This window comes from Carettochelys insculpta, chromosome 1 (assembly GCF_033958435.1).
Source record: "Carettochelys insculpta isolate YL-2023 chromosome 1, ASM3395843v1, whole genome shotgun sequence".
Classification (NCBI taxonomy): domain Eukaryota; kingdom Metazoa; phylum Chordata; order Testudines; family Carettochelyidae; genus Carettochelys; species Carettochelys insculpta.
In genome coordinates, this window is record NC_134137.1 from 117,735,872 (window position 1) to 117,757,693 (window position 21,822).

At 45.2% G+C, this 21,822-nt stretch overlaps 1 protein-coding gene across 3 annotated transcripts in view; it reads left to right on the forward strand.

Moving 5' to 3' along the window:
- COL4A2 (collagen type IV alpha 2 chain) overlaps positions 1–21,822 on the forward strand; it is a 259,647-nt gene that overhangs the window by 229,448 nt on the left and 8,377 nt on the right. For all 3 annotated transcript variants that reach the window (XM_074990097.1, XM_074990108.1, XM_074990087.1), the window contains exons 39-45: positions 282–353; positions 755–880; positions 10,141–10,257; positions 15,590–15,751; positions 15,881–15,979; positions 16,685–16,831; positions 18,217–18,333. In XM_074990097.1, coding sequence (XP_074846198.1) covers positions 282–353; positions 755–880; positions 10,141–10,257; positions 15,590–15,751; positions 15,881–15,979; positions 16,685–16,831; positions 18,217–18,333 — 840 coding nt within the window. The remainder of the gene's footprint in view (positions 1–281; positions 354–754; positions 881–10,140; positions 10,258–15,589; positions 15,752–15,880; positions 15,980–16,684; positions 16,832–18,216; positions 18,334–21,822) is intronic.

Below are 21,822 nucleotides of genomic sequence, written 5' to 3' on the forward strand. Positions count from 1 at the left end.
AACTTTTAGCAATCAGATCAGAGTTGCTTCTTAGAAATAAGGCTGTGATTTTACTGGATAACAGAAAACTACAGTAATTTCCAAACCAAGGAAAATTGTTTTTTGTAGGTTTGTAATAAATGTATATACTTACATGTAAATTCAAATAATACATTGCTTTGGTGGCTATCTTTTGAACAGGAAACCATATTTTCAGTACAATTCAATTTTCCACTAACCAAATAATGTTAACAATTCATTGAAACTATGAATAAGTTATTCATACAGAAAATATTCAACAGGTTTACCTGGCTCACAAGGAATTGATGGATTGCATGGTTTGCCAGGCACTAAGGGATTTCAAGGCTCCCCAGGTATGTGTGACAATCTTATTCTGCCTTTTGGTAAAGGCACAATGGTATGTTCATGATTCCATGATCAATTCACTTTGGACTAGGTTTGTAATAAAAATTCTTAATTGACAGTCATCTGAAATTCAGCATGTGAATAGTAGGCTCTGATGGAATTTGTGTAGATATTCCAGGATTTGAAAAAAGTAATATATGAATCTTTACATGGTGCAACACAAAATCAAAATAAAAACTGGGGGATTAGGACAAAGCTTTAAGTCATAATCTTTTTTATTCTTTTTTTGGCAGGCTTAAGTCAGTATTAAGAGCCTGATGTTATTTTAATACAGTTTTGGGTATGTAATAAAGAAGCATTTTGAAATCATGAGATATTTTGCAGTTTACTCTTATTAACTCCAAAACAGGTCCAGATGCATATGGGACTGTAGGTTTTCCAGGTACTTACGGTGATAAAGGAGAAGCAGGAGAACCGAGCACTTTTGAAGGAACCAGAGGAGCTCCAGGTCTGAAAGGAGAAAGAGGCAATCCAGGTCAGTGTTCAGGGTGCTGTGTTTTTCATTGTAATACGCTGGAGCACGAGGAGCACGCTAGCACACATTCTCACACCATGCAATTGAAGTTACAGCTGTTTATGAGAAATCTACGCCCATTTCACCCAGACACAGCCCTGCTGCTATAGCACCTAGTGCAATAGCTTCTCTCAATCTATGTCAGTTATTAATTGCATTGGAAATTTGAGTTTTTCATTAGTTTGCTGTTTCCAAGCCTCACACAAGTGCTTCAAGATAATACAGAAATACAATGTTCATAGAGCTATTACGAGACTGCATAGCCAGTTCCAGTGTTGCCAAATGTTGAGATTTTATCACAAGTCTTGTGATATTTGGTGTTTTCCTTAAAGCCTAATGTCACAATTAGTGAGCTAACAGCACCTCTGGCCCCTCCCAGTCTCCTTGCATGCACCCATCAGGGCACAGGCCTCAGAATTCTCTCTCCTGTGATGGAATTGTGCAATTCTCCACTCTTTCTGCTCTGGGACTGATTTGGGGTCAGTACCTGCAGTTCGTTTCCCTCCAGGAGCTCTGAGAGATGTACCCAGTGACCTGACAGCCAGCTTAAAGCAAAGTAGTAGTATTAGTTTTAGAATGGCAACATTTCAGAGAAAAAAAAGGCCATAAAATAATAAACCAGTCTAGACAATGCTTGCCTGTCCCTAAAGCTCATCATTCCCTCGATCTGTGCAACTCCTACTTTCACTGTCAGCCTGACCACCAGCCTGGACAACCACTCACAATTTCTCTCTTCTTCTGAGGGTGTCCATTGGATTTCTAGGGCTCTGTCTACACTACACAGCTGTGTTGCTCCAGCTGTGCCACTAAGTCAGGCAACATAGCTGCTTCTTCTTAGTAGTCCGTCATGTCCGACGATGACGTCTTGAGTTTGCACAGGCTCATTGGTTGTGGACTCGCATGTGGCTGAGAAGTCCAAGCCTTGAATGGAATGGGCGTCCACAGCAGGGGCAAGGGAATTGTCCTGGCTCTGCCCGTGTGGCTGCTGCTGTTGGTTTTCTCCTCTCATGAGCATCAATCAGACATACGCGTCGCTGCTCTTTGAAGTTCTCATACGCGTGTCATACAAGTGCACACTGGCCTGTTCAGTCTTCTGCATGTTGGTCTAGCTGCTTTGGCTTTAATCCAGCATGAGCGATGTCAGCCTTCACACGGTCTTTATACCTCTTGAGAGGCCTACCGTGATTCCTTTTGCCCTGGGAGAGTTCCCCATAGAGGAGTTCTTAGGGATTCTTGATCCTCCATTCATATGATGTGCCCTGTCCAGAGAAGCTGGGCTTTCAGAATCATGGCTTCAATGCTTGCGGTTCCTGCTCTGTCAAGGACTTCCAGGTTCGTGACTCTGTCCTGCCATCAAATGTGCAGTATCGACCTCAAGCTGCGTATGTGGAAGCGCTCCAGCAGTTTTATATGTTTTCTGTACAAGGTCCAGGTTTTACATCCATACAAGAGTCTGGTCAGGACTACAGCCTTGTACGCTTTCAGTTTATTAGACTGTCGGATACTGTGCTGATTCAACACTCGTGCTGTCAGACGTCCTAGTGCCTGGTTTGCCTGGCAGATCCTGGCATTGATTCTCTGTCAAGGGAGCCATCATTGGCTATCACGCTGTTGAGGTACTTGAACTCATCTACTGTTTTTAACTCTGTTCCTTCAATAGCGATTAAAGAGGAGAGAGCAGCAGATCCTGGAGCAGGCTGAAGCAGCACCTCAGTCTTTCCTAGGCTGATGGTCAAACCAAAGAGGCAAGTGGCTTCAACAGACTTGTTGACGATGAGCTGGAGATCAGATTCCTTGTGTGCCATAAGTGCACAGTCCTCAGCAAAAAAGGGCTTCAAGGATGAGCCTCTCAAGCATCTTGGTTTTAGCATTCAAATGATGAAGGGCGAAAAGTGACCCATCAAGCCTTTATGTAGACTCCATGGTCCAGGTGCCTAACTGTGTGGCTGAGGACGCATGTGAAAAAGAGGTTGAATAACACTGGGGCCAGCACACACACTTGCTTCACACCATTGGATATCTCATATGGATCTGAGGACTCACCATTTGCAAGAACAAAGTCAGTCATGTCATTGTAGAACAGGCGTATGAGGTTAACGGATCTTCTCTGGCAGCCGACTTCTGACAGGATAATCCATAGGGCTTCTCTGTTGATGGTGTCAAATGCCTTGGTCAGGTCTATAAAGACAGCGTTTAGATCCAAGTTCTGCTCTGTGCGCCTTTCCTGGACCTGATGAACAGCAAATGTCAATGGTGTTGCAGCCTGGGTGGAAACCACACTGTACCTCTGGTAGGTTCTCCTCTGAGAGGATGGTGATCAGACGGTTGAGGGTGACTTGAGCCAAGTTCTCCCCAGTAGTACAGAGAAGGGAGATGCCCCAATAATTTCCACAGTCAGCTTTGTTGCCCTTGTTCTTGAAGAGTGAGAGGATTGTGGCATCCCTAAAGTCTTTGGGCATCTCTTCTTCTTCCCAGATGCTGATCAAGATGTTGTGAAAGGCTTCAAGTGACACTGGTGCTGCTGCCTTGAAAATTTCAGCAGGAATACCGTCCATCCCAGGGTCTGTGCCACAGCTGGTCTGGCTGATTGCCTTTTTGACTTCATCCATTGGAGGGGCAGGTCAAGACTGTCGTGGGTTCTGAGGGATCTGGTCTAGGGTCGCAGGGTCAACAATGGAAGGCCTGTTGAGAAGGTTGCTGAAGTTCTCTCTCAGCTTGTTCAGGCTGCTCTTCTCCCTCTCTCAGCAGGGTCATTCCATCTCCAGACAGGAGAGGTGCAGTATTTGGCTTTGAAGGTCCATATACAACTCTGATTGCACTGAAGAACACCTTGGAGTTCTTGGTGTCAGCGTAGTTTCGGACTTTATCTGTGAGTAGTAGCACCTCTGGTGGGGGGACTTGTCGTGTCTCTTCGGGGGCAGTTCGTGCCCCTTTGGTCCTCACCTGGCACTCAGCTCTCACCTGTGGCTCCAAGAAGCTGTAGCATATGCCGTGGCCACAACCTGATAAACCACTTTAACAGGCGGGCTAAACCAGATGAGGGTAGCTGACAGGACTGAAACCTTCGGTGAGATAGGGACTTGCACATCCCAGCATGCGAAGGTGGCTCTGGTGGACTGGACGGATGAGATCAACAGTGAGATCCAGCAACCAGGAAGGCAGCTCTGCAACGCTCTGTGGAGAGCGAAGGGCATGACAAAGCACCGAAGATAGTGTGGCCATCCACTGCAGCCTAGGAAGTCTCCAGTCATGATGACTTTTCATACCACTGGAACCAGGCCAAGAGAGTGGAACTGCCCCAGGAATGACTTTTCCACTTTAAACATTCTCCCACACAGGTTCTTTGCACATTCTCATCTCTCAAATCAGTCTACGTTATTAGTCTACTTGTACATCTTCTGTTTACTTCAAAGTCCTGTGGCGATGAGGAAAGGGCGAAGCGACAGGTGGAGGTGACCACTGGGAATTATAGTTCCAAACCTGCATAAATGCAGCTTGTGGACTTTGTTCACTTGACTTGACCCCAGGACAACAGAGAAATTTGGCAACATCCTGGGCGACTGAGCAGGTCTATTTAGGAGCAGCACTGCTCACCCTCAAATGAGAGAGGGAACTAGAAAAGGTGTCCTAAATATTGCTTGTCCCAGCCAAACTGATCAGCATGATGCAGCTGGCAGTTTTACCTTCACAGTGGTCGAAAAACAGTGAAAAGAAAGATGATATTTGGAGCATGGAACGTTTGCATCCTCTTGGATGGGGAGAACTCTATGAGGCCTGGGAAAAGAATGGCCCTTATAGCAAGAGAACTGACATGCTATAACATTGACATAGCGGCCCTGAGCAAGACCAGACTTGAAGAGGAAAGATCCATCTGCAAACCGAGAGTAGGTTACACGTTCTTCTGGAAAGGCAGGCCAGAAAACGAAGACAGAATCCACAGATTAGAACTTGCCATCAAGACGTCACTTCTGCACCAGCTTCCTGACGTATCAACTTACATTGGTGAGCATTTGATCAAGCTCCACTTCCTCCTCACCCCCTCTTGCCACATTACAGACATCAACGCTTACACCCCTACTCTGACCAGCAGTGATGAAGCAAAAGAGAGTTTCTACGAGGACCTTGACCGTCTTGCAAAAGCAACTCCTTCCAGTAACAAGCTTCTCTTGTTGGGTGACTTCAACACCAGAGTCACCAAGGACTGCAGAAACTGGAAAGGGGTGCTGGGGCATCACAATGTTGGTAACATGAATGCCAATAGCCGTCTTCTGCTGAGCTTGTGCGCAGAAATTGATCTGACAATTACCGACACTCTCTTCAGACAGGCCAATAAATACAGGACCACGTGGATGCACCCGAGATCAAAACAGTGGCACCTGATTGACTATGGCATCAGTTGCAGGTGGGACATTAGTGATATTAAGATCACCAAGACCATGCAGGGAGCTGAGTGCTGGACTGATCATAGACTCGTCAGGTCACACCACTGCACCTCAAGAAGTTCAAGGTTGTCAGACCCTCCTTCAACATCAGGAAGCTGCAACATACTGGTCATTGTGAGCAATTCACAGCCTGCCTTGACGACATGCTGACTTCCCATGGACCTCTGACTGGAGAGCAAACACAAAAGTGGAACTAGTTTAAAACTCCGGGATGAAGTCAGCCAAGTCGACACTAGGACTAAAAAAGAGAGTTCACCAAGACTGGTTTGACGAAAATAACGAGACCATCATGAAGATCTTAGAGGAAAAACAGAATGCATTTCTGTTATGGTAAAATGGTCGGTCCTCAATCTCCAAACATGACTGTTTCAAGCACCTTCTGAGTCAAGCACAAACTGCACTTCACAAAATGCAAGATGAGTGGTGGGAGAGAAAAACACAGCTGCTATTTGTCAGCAAAATACATCCACCCCTATGAGCAGCATTAGCATGATCAGGAGAGCGCTCCAGCCAACAGCACACCATTCACAGTGGCACTTGACAGCAAAATGTGTGTTTTTCGCAGTGGTGTCATTTTTACATCTCTGAATATGCCAAAATAGACATAGCCTAACTCCCACCTTGGCAAAACGAGGATGGTACCGCTGGAGGCAGTCTGTCAGACCCTTGAAAGTAATAGCTTTTCCCATTGATTTTCAGTTGTGTGCCAGGATGGTCTTATCTGCAGAGTTGTAGTATTGCCTTCCTTTTTGTTCTTAGCACAACCCTGTTGAGTTTAAGCAATATAGGCACATAGTAAACATTGCATTCCCCAATACAAGTTACACATTCTATCTCAATAACTTGATTCCATACTGTGTTCATAACATTATTACATAGCAACTCCCCATTATATACTGCTGTGGGAGTCAAAGGAGAATTTTCTCTTCCATTTTGGGGGGAATATGTTTCTAGCACTCCCTAACTGAAGAGAAAAAGCTTGATAATGTGGCCCGAGTGCACCTTAAAGACGAAGAAATTAGAAGGCATATAAAAACCCGAGTTTCCCATCAGTAGCTTTTACACCAAGCAAGTAAACATGTTAATAGTTTTAAACATTGATTATTCTGTTCAACAATAAGTATTATGTACTGTTTTATTAAAAGGAAAGAAAATGGGGGGAAACAGCTGGATATTTGTATTTTTCAATCTTTTCCACTTCTTTGGCCTCAAAGTATCCCCCTCTCAAGTTCTCATAAGGTTAATGGTCTCACCACATTTTAACTTCCACACATATAACTGTGAAAGTCTACTCTATCCATAAATTCATCTAAGATACTAGCCAAATAAACTATCTAGTTACATGTTTGAAAGACGTCCTGACACTTAGGGCTTGTCTACACTTGCCCCCCAACGTCAAAGGGGGCATGTTAATCAGGGCGATGGGAGATTACTAATCAAGTGCTGAGGTGAATACACAGCACTTCATTAGGCTAATTCTCTCCCGCAGCAACTTTGAAGCATCAAACTTCGAAGTGCCGGCATGAGGAGTAAAGGCAGTTCAAAGCAGTGCGGGCACTTCGAAGTGCCAGTGGCTACACACATGCCAGCACTTTGAAGTTTGATGCTTCGAAGTTGCCGCGGGAGAGAATTAGTCTAATGAAGTGCTGTGTATTCACTGCAGCACTTCGTTAGTAATCTCCCTTCACTCTGACTAACATTCCCCCTTTGAATTTGGTAGCAAGTGTAGACCTAGAGCCAGCCTTAGAGGCTAAAATTCCCACTGAATTAAACACACTCTTAATTATTTCTCCCTACACCTTTTAATGGCTCCAGCTCTGCATCCTTGGGGAAGCCCCCAGTTATACTCTACTTTCTTGTAATCACCAAGAGACACTGTGTCTTCCTAACTTTCCTACTAGAAATGTTGCCAGTCCCTTAAAGAAATAGCCATTTTGCTACTTTTGTTTGTGTTTGTTAGTGTTATATGTTTACTAAAAAAAAATAGATTTAAAATATTTTCATGGCTTTCTGAGACTAAGATGATTACTTTATCAAGGAATAGTTACAAGCTGTTCTGGTGCACACTTTTAATGGTTTAAAAACTTATGATCTGTGGACAGTGCTCTCTGGATTCTAAATATGTGGTTTTAATTGTCCTTGAACAATCAAAATATCCATAACCACTGGATTTGGAAGATATGGTACACTGGTGTTTGCTCTTTTGCAGCACAGCCAGTGTGTTTAAAGTATTTGCTAGTTTGGAACAGTGTTTATACTATAGAGCACCTGGCACACAAGTATGGTAAGAAATAATTAACTCTCCATGCCTGCTTTAAAATAGATACATTTGATTTTACCAGTCAGAAGTCCTAATTTCAGGGTACTGAGTGTCACTCTGCCTGGTATAAGATGCAACTAAGGACAGGTCTCTATTAGAAGGGAAGTCAGTCTAAGCTACACAATTGGAGTTATGTTAGAATCGTAACAGAAGTTGATGTAGCTTAGATCTGTTTCCCACAGGTCCATGTCATTCTGCAATTCTCCCGTCAGCTCCCCTTACGCATCTCATTCTGGTGAAGTACCAGAGTTGACATACAGTTGTAGGCTGATTTAATGGGTCTTCACTAGACCTCCTAAATCAGCTCCTGGTAGCTTGATCACCACACCATCAATCCACCTGGTAGTGGAGACAATTTCATGTCAGACTGCCAGCACACAATAAATGTACCCCAGAATGGTGGTATAGTCTCTTAAGACTTCACCAAGCAAGTAACAGGTGTATGCTTCCAAAATATTATACTACAGGTTGAACCTCTCTAATCCAGAACACTCGTGTCAGGCAACATCCATAATCTGTTATGATTTTAGTTAGCCAGGTGACCACTTCTCATGGGTATGGACAAGTTTCCTGAGGTCCCATAAAGTTTGTCTACAGCCACCAGTGCTGGCTCTCAGCATTCCATGCTCATACACCATCCAGAAAAAAACAGACTTTAGTGATAAATGACTGTTAAAACCAGAAATCTTATATATTAAGTTCTTACAGCTTCAGAGAGCCAGCTGCTCACCACAAGTCAAAATGTATTTAATATCGTACCCAAAAAACCATACTGGTAGTCAATCCTTTAGTCAACTACATACTGAAGGTTTATTAAGTAAATAAAAGAAGAAAGTTATGAAAAGGTTAAAGTCAGGGGTCTGAAACCAAAATAAAGAAAAGAGCCGTTTTTCAAATTCCATTACAAAATCAATACTTCAGGAGCCACAATACATGTGAATATGAGACAGTCCTTATTAAATGTCAAACCCTACTTTTTAATCACCTGTATTTAAGAACAGCGCACTCAGTGATTTGTACCAGTTGGAAAGTTTAAATTACTTTCACCCCTGGATTGGAGAACAAATGACAGCAAGAAAAGTGCTGTGCCTGGGGATTGACTCTCAAAGCAGGAAGGAGTAATACTTGCATCAACTCTCCCTGCCCCCCAATTCCCAGGAGCTACCCCCCTCAGTTCCCAAACCCACCCCCAATCTCCAGGCTTTACACACCTCAGCCCCCAAATCTGCCCCCTCTCTCAAGCTTTAACCCCCCATCCCACACACCTGCCCCCCATACCCAGGATTAACCCCCCACAGCCCCAAACTGGCCCCCAAGACTAATCCTTCTGTAGTGCTGCCTGGGGACTCTGCACCAGGCAGCTATGCATGCAGAGTGGAAGGAAGGCTAGTGTGGAGGTGTTCTGGCGGGGGTGAGGTGAGCCATGCCCACCCAAGGGACGTGGCCGCTCGGGTAGTAGGGCTTCCCTCCTCAGGGACACAGCTCCACCGAGGGCAAGGGAATGGCAGTGTGTCCTGCACTGGGGCTGAGGAGAAGCAGAACTAGCTCAGGATGGAGCTGCAGGGGAGTGGAGGCCATGGCAATTCCATGGCTGGCAGCCATGCAACCTGGCTGGATAAGTAGAAGGGTGAGTGAGGGGCTCCTGTGGCTCCCTGGCTTGCCGTCTCTGAAATAATGTATCTAAGTTCAATTGGTTTAACAGCCGGACCCCTCCCACCACCCTGCCAGCAGTTAAATCAATTAAATTTAGTACTATTGTTTCAGCAGGAGTCAGTGGCAGCAGCATCCAGAACCAGAAGTGGCTTCTTAAAGAGCTGCTTGCAGCTTCAGAGCCACAGGTTGCCGACCTGTGGTTAAAGTGAAATGTATACATGACAGTTGATTTCAGAGTCTGAAGGTCAGATCTGCTAGCTTGCAATAAGTCTCTCTGGTTCATGGGCATGGAGAAATACTGGCTCAAATATGGAACTCCATGCCCTATTTTACCTGCCCTGCTGAGTCACTGGACCTGCATTGTCCTCAAGAGGGTACCACTGGAAGAGTTCATTTTCCTTAAAGGCCAATCAATACCAAGGCTTTCTAGTCTTGAAGTAAATTGGTTTTGTGTGTTCCTCAGGAACACAACCGGTTTAGTAAGACGTATACAGTAAAAATTCATAACTTCCTGCACTGCGATGGCACACGTTTCAAAAGGATAATAATACTTTGCAAATTATAACTTTTCCAGTGATACCTTACAAGGGATGCTTTGTACAGGATTTATTATGATGGTGTAACACTGGGGACGACAGTAGTACAGATGATCTTTCTTATACAGCATCACACTGAACACACACAGCTTCATCTGGTGTTAGTGCGACAACTCCACACCTCTGAAAAATCACAGAGTACATTTGGTTCACCTGGTATTTTTTTGTGCTTTTTCCCTGCATTATTAATTGTCTTTACTTTCCTTGCAGGGGAACGAGGCCCAATTGGTGTCCCAGGAGCTGATGGAATTCCAGGCTTTCCTGGAACTTCAAATATATCAGGAATATCTGGTGATGTGGGTTCCCCAGGTCTAGATGGAGTGCCAGGTAATATAATCAGGTGCCTGAAAGGTTGTTGAAAGGAAGAGGGAGAAAAATTATTCTCCTTAACCTCTGAGGATAGGACAAGAAGCAATGGATTTAAAATGTAGCAAAAGAGGTTTAGGTTGGACATAAGGAAAAACTTCCTAACTGTCAGGGTGGTCAAACACTGGAATAAATTTGCTGGGGTCCTTGTAGAATCTCCATCACTGGAGCTATTTAGAGCATGTTAGATAAATATCTGTCAGGAATTATCTGGATGGTGCTTAGTCCTGCGGTGAGTGCAGGTAACTGGGTTCAGTGACCTCTTGAGTAACTTGAAGAGTCTATGCCCTGTGCTCATTAGCAAATGCCTGCCTAATATTTAAAAACAGATGTTGAGCAATGTCTCTTAGTGCTGTATAATATTAGCGCTGATGAAGTAAAGCATCACAAGTGCTTTCCACATCAGGGCACTAATTTTTAAGAAAATTATCTGTCAAAAAAATGGAGCTCAAGCTATCTTTGTAGGAACAAAGTCTGGACACAGTGTAGAATCAAGCAGGAGGGTTTATTACACACAGCGCTGGCGGAGTGCCACCTTGCCTGTCAGGCTAGGCTCAGTGAAGCACTGTCAAGTAATAGCTTACAAGTGATTCTATAGGATATCAATGGGCAGTGAGAAACGACAGGGTGAGAGGTCCCAAGCCCCTGGATAAGTGCTGGCAGCGAGAAATGATGTGCACAATAAGCAAATAAACTAAAAGGCTACCCAGTGACTCCACCCATAATTTATATGCAACATTTTAGACAATACACAGGTGTTTTTTTCTTTAGTCATCTGTTTAAACGACATATACATTGATTGTAGTCTCGCTTATGTATCCATGGGAGTAATGATGCCTTTGTTTGATTGGGTATGATCCACAGGTCCATATCTGAAGGAGTTAAAATAAAACGAGTACATAAGAAGCGTCACTTATTTGTAACACATTGCTCTTGTATCTGGGGCCCTGGTTAGTGAACTAGGGAAATGTCTTGTAGAGAATACTGAAAGGGAGGAGGGTATCTCATCACTGGCAGCTCAAGCTTGTCTTACAGCCTTGACTTGGCCTTGGAGCACAGTTGCTGGGGTTATTATCTCTTTTATCAGACTATGAGAAACCTATGGCCTTGCTTGTAAGTTCCTTCTCCCACTAGCTGTATTTGTAAACCATGATACATGTTGTGAGTTAGTTAGGTCTTATACCAGACTAAGAAATTTGGGCATAAAGAGAGAGGTCTTAACACAAACCATATTATGCATCAGGAAGTTGGGATTTTCACTCTACAATCTTTACAATCAAACTATCCTTACACACACACACACACACACACACACACACACACACACACACACACACACACACACACACACACACACACACACACACTCTCCCTCTCTCTCTCCTCAATCCTTTCCCGATAGGTGATTATTGTTGAATTGCAGTGGTGGGGCTTGTTTTACAGATAAGTGGCAGATTTAATGCCCCAGGGTTGACTAGCAACTTTCAGAAACATTAATTCATTTTTTTTAATTTAATATCCCTCAGGCTCGCAAGTCCATGACAAGTTTAACTTAAACCAGTGGAAAAATAATCATTTATAATTCCTCACATTGAACTATTAAATTGTCTGAGCTGTCAAGTTCTATTGTGAAAACACATTCACTTTTTCATTCTACAAAAACTGCCCGCAGTGGTTCCTGAGCTCCCATCTCTCACACACAAAAAAAAGGATCAGCTAAAAACCATTAGCAGCACCATGTATGACTGCCCAGCATCTGGTTTGTTACTTAGAGAACGTCAACATTTCAAACTTGGGTGCCTGAGTTAGACATGCAGGCTCAGATTTTTGGAAGGTATTTAGGTATTGCTGCATTCTGTGTTGTAACGTCTAGTGGATTAGGAGCCTAAATCGTTTTCAGAAGAGAGTTGAGCAATTAGAAACCAAAATTCCATCCACTATCTTAGATTCTGAAACAAGAGGAACCATCCAGTCTGAATCCTGTATAATGCAGACCATAGAACTTTCCCCAAGATAATACCTAGAGTATGTCTTGCAAGAAAACATCCAAACTTAATTGAAACATTGTCGGTGATGGAGAATAAACCATGACCTTTGGTAAAATGTTCCAACAATTAATTACCAACACTGTCAAAAATGTATGCCTTTTATTCCTGTCTGAATTGCACTAGCTTCAAATTCCAGCCATTGGACGGTGTAATACCTTTCTTGGCTAGCTTGAAGAGCCTACTATTAAATATGTTCTCCAAGCAGATACTTGGGCTTGATCTACACTTTGGAGCTATGTTGATTGCAGATACACATTTCTAGCTACAGCAATTGTGTAGCTAGAATTGACTTACCTGTAATCGACTTACCTGGCCATCCACACAGAAGGAGGTTGATGGGAGAGTTTCTCCTGTTGATCTCCCTTACTCTTCATGATATTGAGGAGTACAGGGGTTGACTGCCAACCCCAAATAGTTCAAAAAAAACAAACAAACCAAGAGTATGATTAAAACATGCTATATAGGGATCGACTGAAGGAGCTCAGCCTACTTAGCTTACTAATGACTTGATTACTGTCTCTAAGGGTATGTCTACACTACTGGGAAGACTGACCCAGTCAGGGTCGATCTTCGGGGTTTCGATTTTGCGACCTAGTTGAAATGCACAGCATTGAACTATCTCCAATTTATCCATGTCCTTTTTGAATTATGGGCACAAACACTGAGCACACTATTCCTGCAGCATTCACACCAATGCCAAATACAAAGGTAACATAACCTCTCTACTGCTGCTTTATGCATCTCAGGGTCAAAATAGCTCTTTTGGTTGTGGTATCATGTTGGGAGCTCATGCTCAGCTGACTGTCCACTATGACCTCCAATCTATTTTCGGAGTCACTGCTTCCCAAGATACAATACCCTACCAACACTTCTTGAGTTATGTAATTATCATCTATAACATTTTAAAATTCTAAGGTTGTTTTAATACTGTCAGCTAGAGGTGTCTGGTCTATATCACACAGACTGAAATTCCCTGTGATCACACAGTGTTCTTCTCCTCTACCTATTAGAGGTAAGTATGTAAGGAGGCAGCTGTCCTGTTACCTAGTGTGATTTGAGGGACTGTAGCAGACTCCCACTCATACATAATGTAACACGTTATCTGTTAGGACAGTGGTCCGTAAACACACAAGATCATTTTCTTCTGAGTTAATCAGCTGGAAGGAGTTAATGCCATTTTGTATAGAATGACACACCGCCTCCCCTTTTGCCTGCTCATTCCTTTCCCCTTATGGTGTAATGATTGCTTTTTAATATTCCGGTTTTGCCAGTCATCTCACCATATTCCGCTATTACCCACTAGAACGAATTACTTCTCCTAAATGAGCCATTTCAGTATTTTTCTTGATTTGTTACCCAAACTCCTAGTATTAGGTTATTAGCAATTAAAGAATTTCTTCTCTCTATATTCTTTGGTTCCTTCATAATATTATTCTCAATATCTCAGTTTTGTGCTGAGTGCTCAGAACTTCCTTCTTTTTTATCCTCCCATTGAGTTTTTAGTTTAACTGCGTCCTGCCTACTGAATGGGAGTATGGCTCCCAAGTGCTCAAGTCACTTTTGAAAAGGAGATTTAGGCTTCTAAGTCTACTAGGCATTGCAGAGCTGAGTGCTACACCTGATACCCTTTAAAAAGCTGGCACTATTTCCCTTCTGATTTCAAGTGGAAGCTCTGCACCTCCAAAAATCAAGTTAACATTAGGCCCAGGGGTTTGAAAATATTGTCTAATTTACCAGTCTACTCAAGACAAAGCTTCAGATGGGATTTTCAAATTCTCTTGCCTTTGGCCTACTCCTTCTTCTGGAGTCTATGGCTATGTCTATACTAGATGCAGAAGTCGACCACTGATACGCCAATTGCTTAGCTTAAATCAACTTAGCAGCACCTGACTGTCATTTCTGTCTACATGGAGGAAGGTCAACGGGAGCATTTCTCCTGTTGACCTTCCTTATTCCTTGCCTCTAGCAAGGAGTTTTGGGATCAACTTTGACTCCGGAAAGCATCATTTTGTGAATGCATGAAACAAAATCCCAGAAGATTGACCCTGAGCTCTAGCCTCTGGGCACTTTATCACTGCTGGGTGATTTTGAAAATCTGGTCTTTGAGCTTTAAAAGTAATAATCATTTTCTCTCTGCTGTTTGTACATAGGGATATTTTTCCCTATCTCCTTCCAGGATGAACAGTTGCAAGCTCTTATAAAAGACCTTTGAAAATAAAAGGCATGCTGTGAAAGAAGTAGTTTCAGACAGACTGCTTTAAACCTGAAGTGTTCTTGAAGTTCCAGAATAATTGTGAAATCAAGCACAGTGGTCCTTTCATTTGCATTTCTTAAACATTGATGGGCTTCACCAGCTATGGAAAGCTACCAGAAGAACCCCAAAGTATTACTTCAAAAGAATTCAACAAATAGGAAAATTCAGTGGCTACCATCTCTTCAGGCTAAAGTAATTCTTGCCTCCTCATCCTGTTGCATAGTTAGGTGCATATGAGAAGCCTACTTCTTTCAAAGCAAAGAGTTCCCATCTGTAAAAGTCACACTCAACTAGAGAGGTTGCAGTTCTATAGGGAGAACTGTGATGAAAGTTGTTTGATGACAGCTCAGGCAAACCCTCCACAGACTCCTTTTCATATAGTGAAGACGCATTCAAATTCAAAATGCAGGTTCTGCATCAGTATTTCTTCCTCCATTCATATTTTTCCTGAATCCAAGTTTTAGGGTTTTTTGTAAACCTGTACACCTGGGCTGTTAAATAGGAAAAGCAAATGTTATGAAAGGGGCCCTTATGTTTCTCTTTTCATGAGCCCTACTTAAGAAACGTTGGCTTGAAGGCCTAAGGTAACTAATTTCTTCCATTCTATGAGTTGTCTCAGTCTAACATCGGGACCACGAAACAGACAGTGATGGTGTCCCTGACCTTTATATGTTAGAAGCTGGGAATTGGTGACGGGATGGATCACTGGATAATTAGCTGTGCTGTTCATTCCCTCTGAAACACCAGGCATTGGGCACTGTCAGAAGACAGGATACTGAGCTGGCCGGGCCATTGGTCTGACCCATTATGGCTGTTCTTACGTCTCCTGGATTCTGCAGGCTTATCCCTCTTCCCTCCCTAGGATCAGTGACTAAAACTTGCCAAGAAACCCCGGGTTCATCCTGAGGTGACACATTGTTAATTTCCTCCCATGTGTACACTGTTGATCCCACCTTTCAACACAGATTCCAATCTAAATGTGCTCACGCAGGCTACCCAGGACCACAGGGCAGACCTGGAATACCGGCTCCACCAGGAAGCAAAGGAGAAGAGGGCCAAACAGGAGTTCTTGGAGAAGATGGTCAAAAAGGAATTACAGGTGACCCTGGACCACCAGGGAGACCTGGAATTTCAGGATACCCTGGACCAAAAGGTACAGCTGGCAAGGACACTTTCTAAAACAAATGCATATTTGGTGCTACAGTAGATACTAAAAGTGATGATCAATTTGTATTATCTGTGCAGAAATACTGTATTTCAAATGTGTCTTTTTGCATTAAAGGTCACAAAGGTGCACAAGGTCTCATGGGCCCTCTTGGCTTAGTGGGAGCATCTGGTGACACAGGGCCCACTGGACCCAAGGGTGATCGAGGACCTGTTGGTGAGTAAGAGCCTTCAGGTACTAGACTGTTTCAGCCATTGAACAGTGAACTTACCTTCCCAGCAGCTACCACCCCTGCCTGCAAACTGACACCATGACTGCCTCCCTGACTGAACCTGGGCCCCATTGTGAAGTTTGGCTCCCAGGTAAAATTGTTTTTAAATGAAAAGGGCCAGTGCCAAACCCTAGAGGCTTTTCAAAAGACACCCGCATATAAACTGTAACCCTCCAGCACCAGCCCTACCCCAGCCCACCGGAGGAGACCAACAGAAAAGATATTTGGAAATGTAAGAAGCCTCCCTAATACCAACCCTCATGTATCTTTTTTTCCCCCCAATGGTCCACAAAAATACAGAGCGCTGTCTCATGCTAGTTTTTAAGACAGTGCACAACGTTGCATAGCACAAGCTACACTCCAGCCGCTGTTCTCCTGTCTTGTTCCCTTGTCTCCTTCCCCTCATTTTTACACAGCCCTGGGAGCCAGGAATGATTTCCCTGCCTTCCAGGATATTGAGTGACCTCCTCAAACCTTTGCAGGAAATTGCAGGCCTAGATCTGCAGCTGGACTTTTTGGCTTAGGGGTACATCTCTAATATAGTTACCTAAAAGGTCCAACGTGAGTACCTTATTTGGGTGACAGACATAGAGCACACCAAGGGAAGGAAATTGTTTGCAAACTAGTAACTTTCTCTTTTTGTAATGCAGGTTTTCAGGGACCTCCTGGCTCTCCTGGGCTGCCTTCGCTCCCCCCTAAACTGGTTGCTCAACAAGGTATAACAGGCCCACGTGGAGATATAGGTCTCCCGGGAGTGCCTGGTGACGTGGGGCCCCAGGGTCCACCAGGTGATCCAGGTATGAATTGTGCATTACACTTAAAGTGTAATGCTGCTCAGAATAGGACTTCTGTAGAGGTATTGCTGGGGGGCGGGGGACGGAGGGGGGTGGTCCCTACCTATTCTGTCTCATTAATTCTAAATTAAATTTAAGTCACAATGAAAATAATGAATTTTCTAACTGCCACCTTTGCAAAATCAATCCTGCCCAATGAAAGTGAAGCCATGCAGCATGCCAGGCCTGGTGATGTGGGAGAGAGGAGTGAGGCAAGAGAAGCTGTTGCTCCTGGGCCTGGCGATATAAAATAGGGCTGGGAGCTCCCAGCCATCACTATTGCAGCCGTGGCTGGAGCCCTGAACCCTCTTAAGTTGCTGCCGGAGTGCCACATGGCACAGTGCAGGCAGCACTGCAGGCCTGGGGGGCTGCACACCATGGTCCAGATGGCACAGAGGGCTGCCCCGTCCCCGCCCCTTCTGCCGGAGGCCCTGCCCCTTCTGGGGCCGGAGAGCAGGCTCTCTCCCTCACCTTGCCCAGGGGCCTGGTAAGGCTGTCAACCCCGAGGCAGCATGCACAATTTAACCAGCTTCAGCTTAACTGACAGCCTCTATGAAACCCGCAAATGCCACCCTGGTCCCAACTGTCATCTTCCCTCAGTCCAAACTGAGTCCATTAGCCCAGGTGTACAACTGTCAGTGAGGGCAAAATGTGACTTTGCAGCTGAATTTCATTCTGTTCGTGATACACTGCCGCAAATCCATTCCGCTCCTATAGTTTATGTGGGGCCTGCAATGGCAATAGGCATAGGTGCCAACTTCTGCTCTGGTTGGGGAGCGCTTGACTCCCCCAGAGCTCTGCCACAGGGCCTCACCCCCCCGGCTCCAGCTCTTCCAGGCCTGCTCTGCCTCCACCCCCACCCCACCTCTTCTCATCCCTCCCCTCAGTGCACTCCTTCCCCTCCAAGCTGTGTCGTGGTGGCAGGGCCACCAACATGTGAGAGGAGCTGGGGTGATGGGACAGAGGGAGGAGCTTGGCTGCCAGCGGATGCTGAGCATCTGTTATTTTTTCCCTTGTGGATGCCCCAGCCCCAGCGTACCCACGGAGTCCGTGCCTATGGTAACAGATATAAAAAATAATAGAATTATGGAGCCCAATCTTGCATCCTTTCTCGGGCAAAATTCCTCTTTAAAAATTCAGTGAGGAACTTGGCCAGGGCAAGCAGCAGTTCAGCTGACAGACTTAGCAGGTAGGACTGAACACACATTCACTAACCGGATCGGTTGAGTAAGTAGGTGCTAGGTTTTATGTGGAGTTTAGTCAGAACAGCACTGCGCTTTGAATATCATCTTTTCTGTACTTTAAAAAAATCAAATCTGTCTGATCTTGTTGAACTTGGTGGTTTCAAGGTTTTAGGGGCCTGCCAGGTGACCCAGGGGTCCCAGGAAGAAGTGGTATATCAGCTCCTCCGGGTTTTAGAGGCGATCAAGGACAATCAGGTTTTCCAGGTCTAGCAGGCATTGAGGGTAAGTGATATTGCATTATTATTTTTTGTTTTCCCCATTTCCTACTCTCAATCTTCTTCGTACAGTTGTTAACCCTTCTGAAGCAAGGCTTCTGTCCTCCACTTACATCAAATACCCATGCTCTTATTAGGTTTTGCTGATAAATAGTTTTCATGGAAACCACTCTAAATTATCTATAACTAGATCTCGGTCCAAAAGGTTTTCCATGAACATTCACTCCGTTTTTAAATTAATTTGTTTTATTGTTTGTGTCCTTTCTGTACTGGCATTCAGTAAACATGCCAGCAATAATGTTTTAGCAATACAAATGTTCATGGAAACAGAATTTAAAATTCATATGTGAGGTAAATGGATGAAAAGTTGTGGTACCAGGCTTTGTGAATGCATCCAATCAGGAACCAGAAACTTTACCATATGAATAAGCTGAAGAAACACAAATCAGTCGAGCCCAAATAAGAATGTCAAATACTGAATATTGTCAGAGAACTGTTCACAATTACTTTATAGGGTAATAAGTTACCCAAAAAATTCTGGCAGTTAATTTCAGATGAAAAATAAATTTTGAAAGAAAATCAGTGCCTGCCTGTACAGAATAGGCAGAAAAAGGCTGAAGTCATCAGATAATTACCTATGAGTTATTCCTTATTATTCTTTTATCCTTTCCATGCTTACAAACTGACCATTCAGTGATTTTTCTTCAGTATCTTTCCACGTACTGAAGATACATTGATTCACCTATAGTTCCCAGATGCTTCTTGTCCCCATTTTTGTAGATCGGTACTATGTTTGCCCCCTCCATCTTCTAGGACCTCTCTGCCAGCTTTGGCTGCTTCTACACCAGGGCATAACAGGTCTGCAAAAACCAAGCCCCTGCCCTTGGTTCCAGACCCAGAGCACAAGCAACACCACTCCAAGTCTCCAGGCTGCTCACACCAGGCACCAACTTAGCACCAGGCAAGTCCAGGGCCAAGGCACCACCCTACTCCTGGGCAGCATCAGAGTCGGCACTGAAGTGACAGCAGAGCACTGCTTTACCGAAGCCTCCCGCGCCAGAGCACAGCAGAGTGTCAGAACAGCACCACAAACACTCGCTGCCAAGAGCACACATGGCACCAATGCCAGCTCTGCTCAGCTCACCGCACCAAGTGTCTCCAGTGGCTCCTGTGTCCCCATGTCTATCACAGCACTTGGGATTTTCGCAAGGCTCAGGGGCTAGGCCGCTCACTCCAGGAAGAGGCGGTTCCAGCCGCAGGAGTGTTTTTTCATCACAGCACTCCCGCCCCATGCACTCCAATTGGCAGGATGTGCCACCCACCATGGCCTACCTGCAGCTGCCCTCACCATGGTTCATGCACCACTGTCCATACCCTCACGAACTGGTGCTGCAGCAGTCATCATGGCAGGCAGTCACCCCACTCCCATGCTCCATCATCACCCTTCACGGCATCCAGGGATTGTCTCCTGTTGCCACAGCCTATCTGCCATCTCTGCATTCAGGGGCAAAGGATTCCCTGTCGGAAAGTGAGCATGGATCCTCACTGCACCATTCCTCGTCTTCACCAGCCGACATGGTGCTTTTGGTGTTGCCTGCCTCGGCAGATGATGCAAGGGCATTTCAAGAGTTAGCCTGGCAGGTGGCCCAGGCTCAGGAAAAGGCCCTGCATGAGATGCCAGTCAAGCAATATAGGCTTCTGCGTACCCTGCAGCCTCCTCCTTCCTCCAGAATCACAATGCCCATGGACAAAGCCATTATGGACCCCATCAATGTCACATGGCAAACTCCAGCATCCATCCCTCCCACTAACAAGAGGGCGAGCAGCAATGATTCATAGCCTCCAAGGACACAGAGTTCTTATTTATCCACCCGCTGCCAGACTCACTGGTGGTGGATGCCATCCTCATTACGACAGAGTCCTTCCGTTCCACCCCTCAGGTCAAGTCAAGCAAAAAGTGAGACATTATGGGGCACAAAATTTATTACACCTTCACGTTGCTCCTATGGATGGTGAATTATGTGGCCATGTTGGCTGATTACAACTATCTAAATTATTTCAAACTACAGGAGGTGGTCAGTGCCCGGCCCTCATCAGCATCAGCCGCAAGGAGCACATCACTGCCCACACGGCACTTCAGTCCATGATGGACTTCACAGACGTGGAAGCCAGGGTCACCGTTTCCATCATTGTCGTCAGGCACACGTCCTGGATCCAGCCCTCGGGCATCCCCAAGGATCTGCAGCAGAAACTGGAGGACCTCCCCTTCGACAACCAACATTTGTTTGCTGAAAAAACTGATGCGATCTCGTATCATGCTGCGTACACTGGGAATGTACACCTCCCCCCACCCATTCCAGCAAGCCTGCTACTCTCCCTATCAGGGACCACAGGAGCAGTACCAGCAGCAACTGCAATGCTTTGAACTTCACCAGCAGCGCAGGTGCCAGCAGCAAAGGCCCAGTAGGCAACAGCAACTAGAATCTGTGGCGTCTCATGCCCAACAACCTAAACAGCAGTTTTGAGGATGCAGTTGAAAGTTTGAGAGATGTTTCTACTCTGACCATTGCACACTATCGGCACCATCCATTCCGTCACCATCCCCACCCTTTTCCACCACTGGGCTGCCATTACATTGGGCGAGTGGGTCCTGGAGCTAAGGGCCCAGGGATACTCTATCCCATTTACCTCTCCCTCCTGCACCTGCCCCCCGCCCCCCTGAACCCATTTCTCTTCCAGGACCCCTCTCACAAGCAGCTCCTCAACCAAGAAGTTCAGCGCCTCCTCTGCCTGGGAGCAATCGAACCAGTCCCCATGGCTTGTTGGAGCAGCAATTCTATTTCACATCCTTCTTAACTCAAAAGAAAAATGGGGGCTGGGGGCCATCCTTGACCACAGGAGGCTCAACAAATACATTCAAGGTGGTGACTCTCTCAACCGTTATTCCAGCACTGGACAGAAACAATCGGTTCTGAGCATTTGACCTACAAGATGCCTACTTTCACATCACAGTGCACCCAGTGCACAGATGTGTCTTCTAGTTTACAGTGGGGTTCCGACATTACACCAGTATCGGATCCTCCTGTTTGGACTCCTCACTGCACCCAGAGTGTTCTCCAAGACACTGGCAGTCATGGCTGCCAGCCTGCGTTGGCACAGAGTCACCACCTTCCCTTTTCTGGATGATTGTCTCATAAAAGGACCGTTGTTTCTGAGGCCCTTTGCATGGGGCAGGTCACCATGGACTCCTATTAAATCTTGGCTTCCACATAAACTATGAGAAGGCCATGCTTCAACCCATGCTATCCTTAGAGTTCAGTGGGGCTCACATAACCATGACCACCCCAGAGCCACTCTGCCCCTCAAAGATTCCAGGCCCTGTGTGATCTCATCCTGGTGATGTGACCATCTCCCACCATCATGGTGTGCATTTGCCTCAAGCTGCTGGGACACATGGCAACTACCCTGTACATGGTCAAACTAGCCAGACTTCACA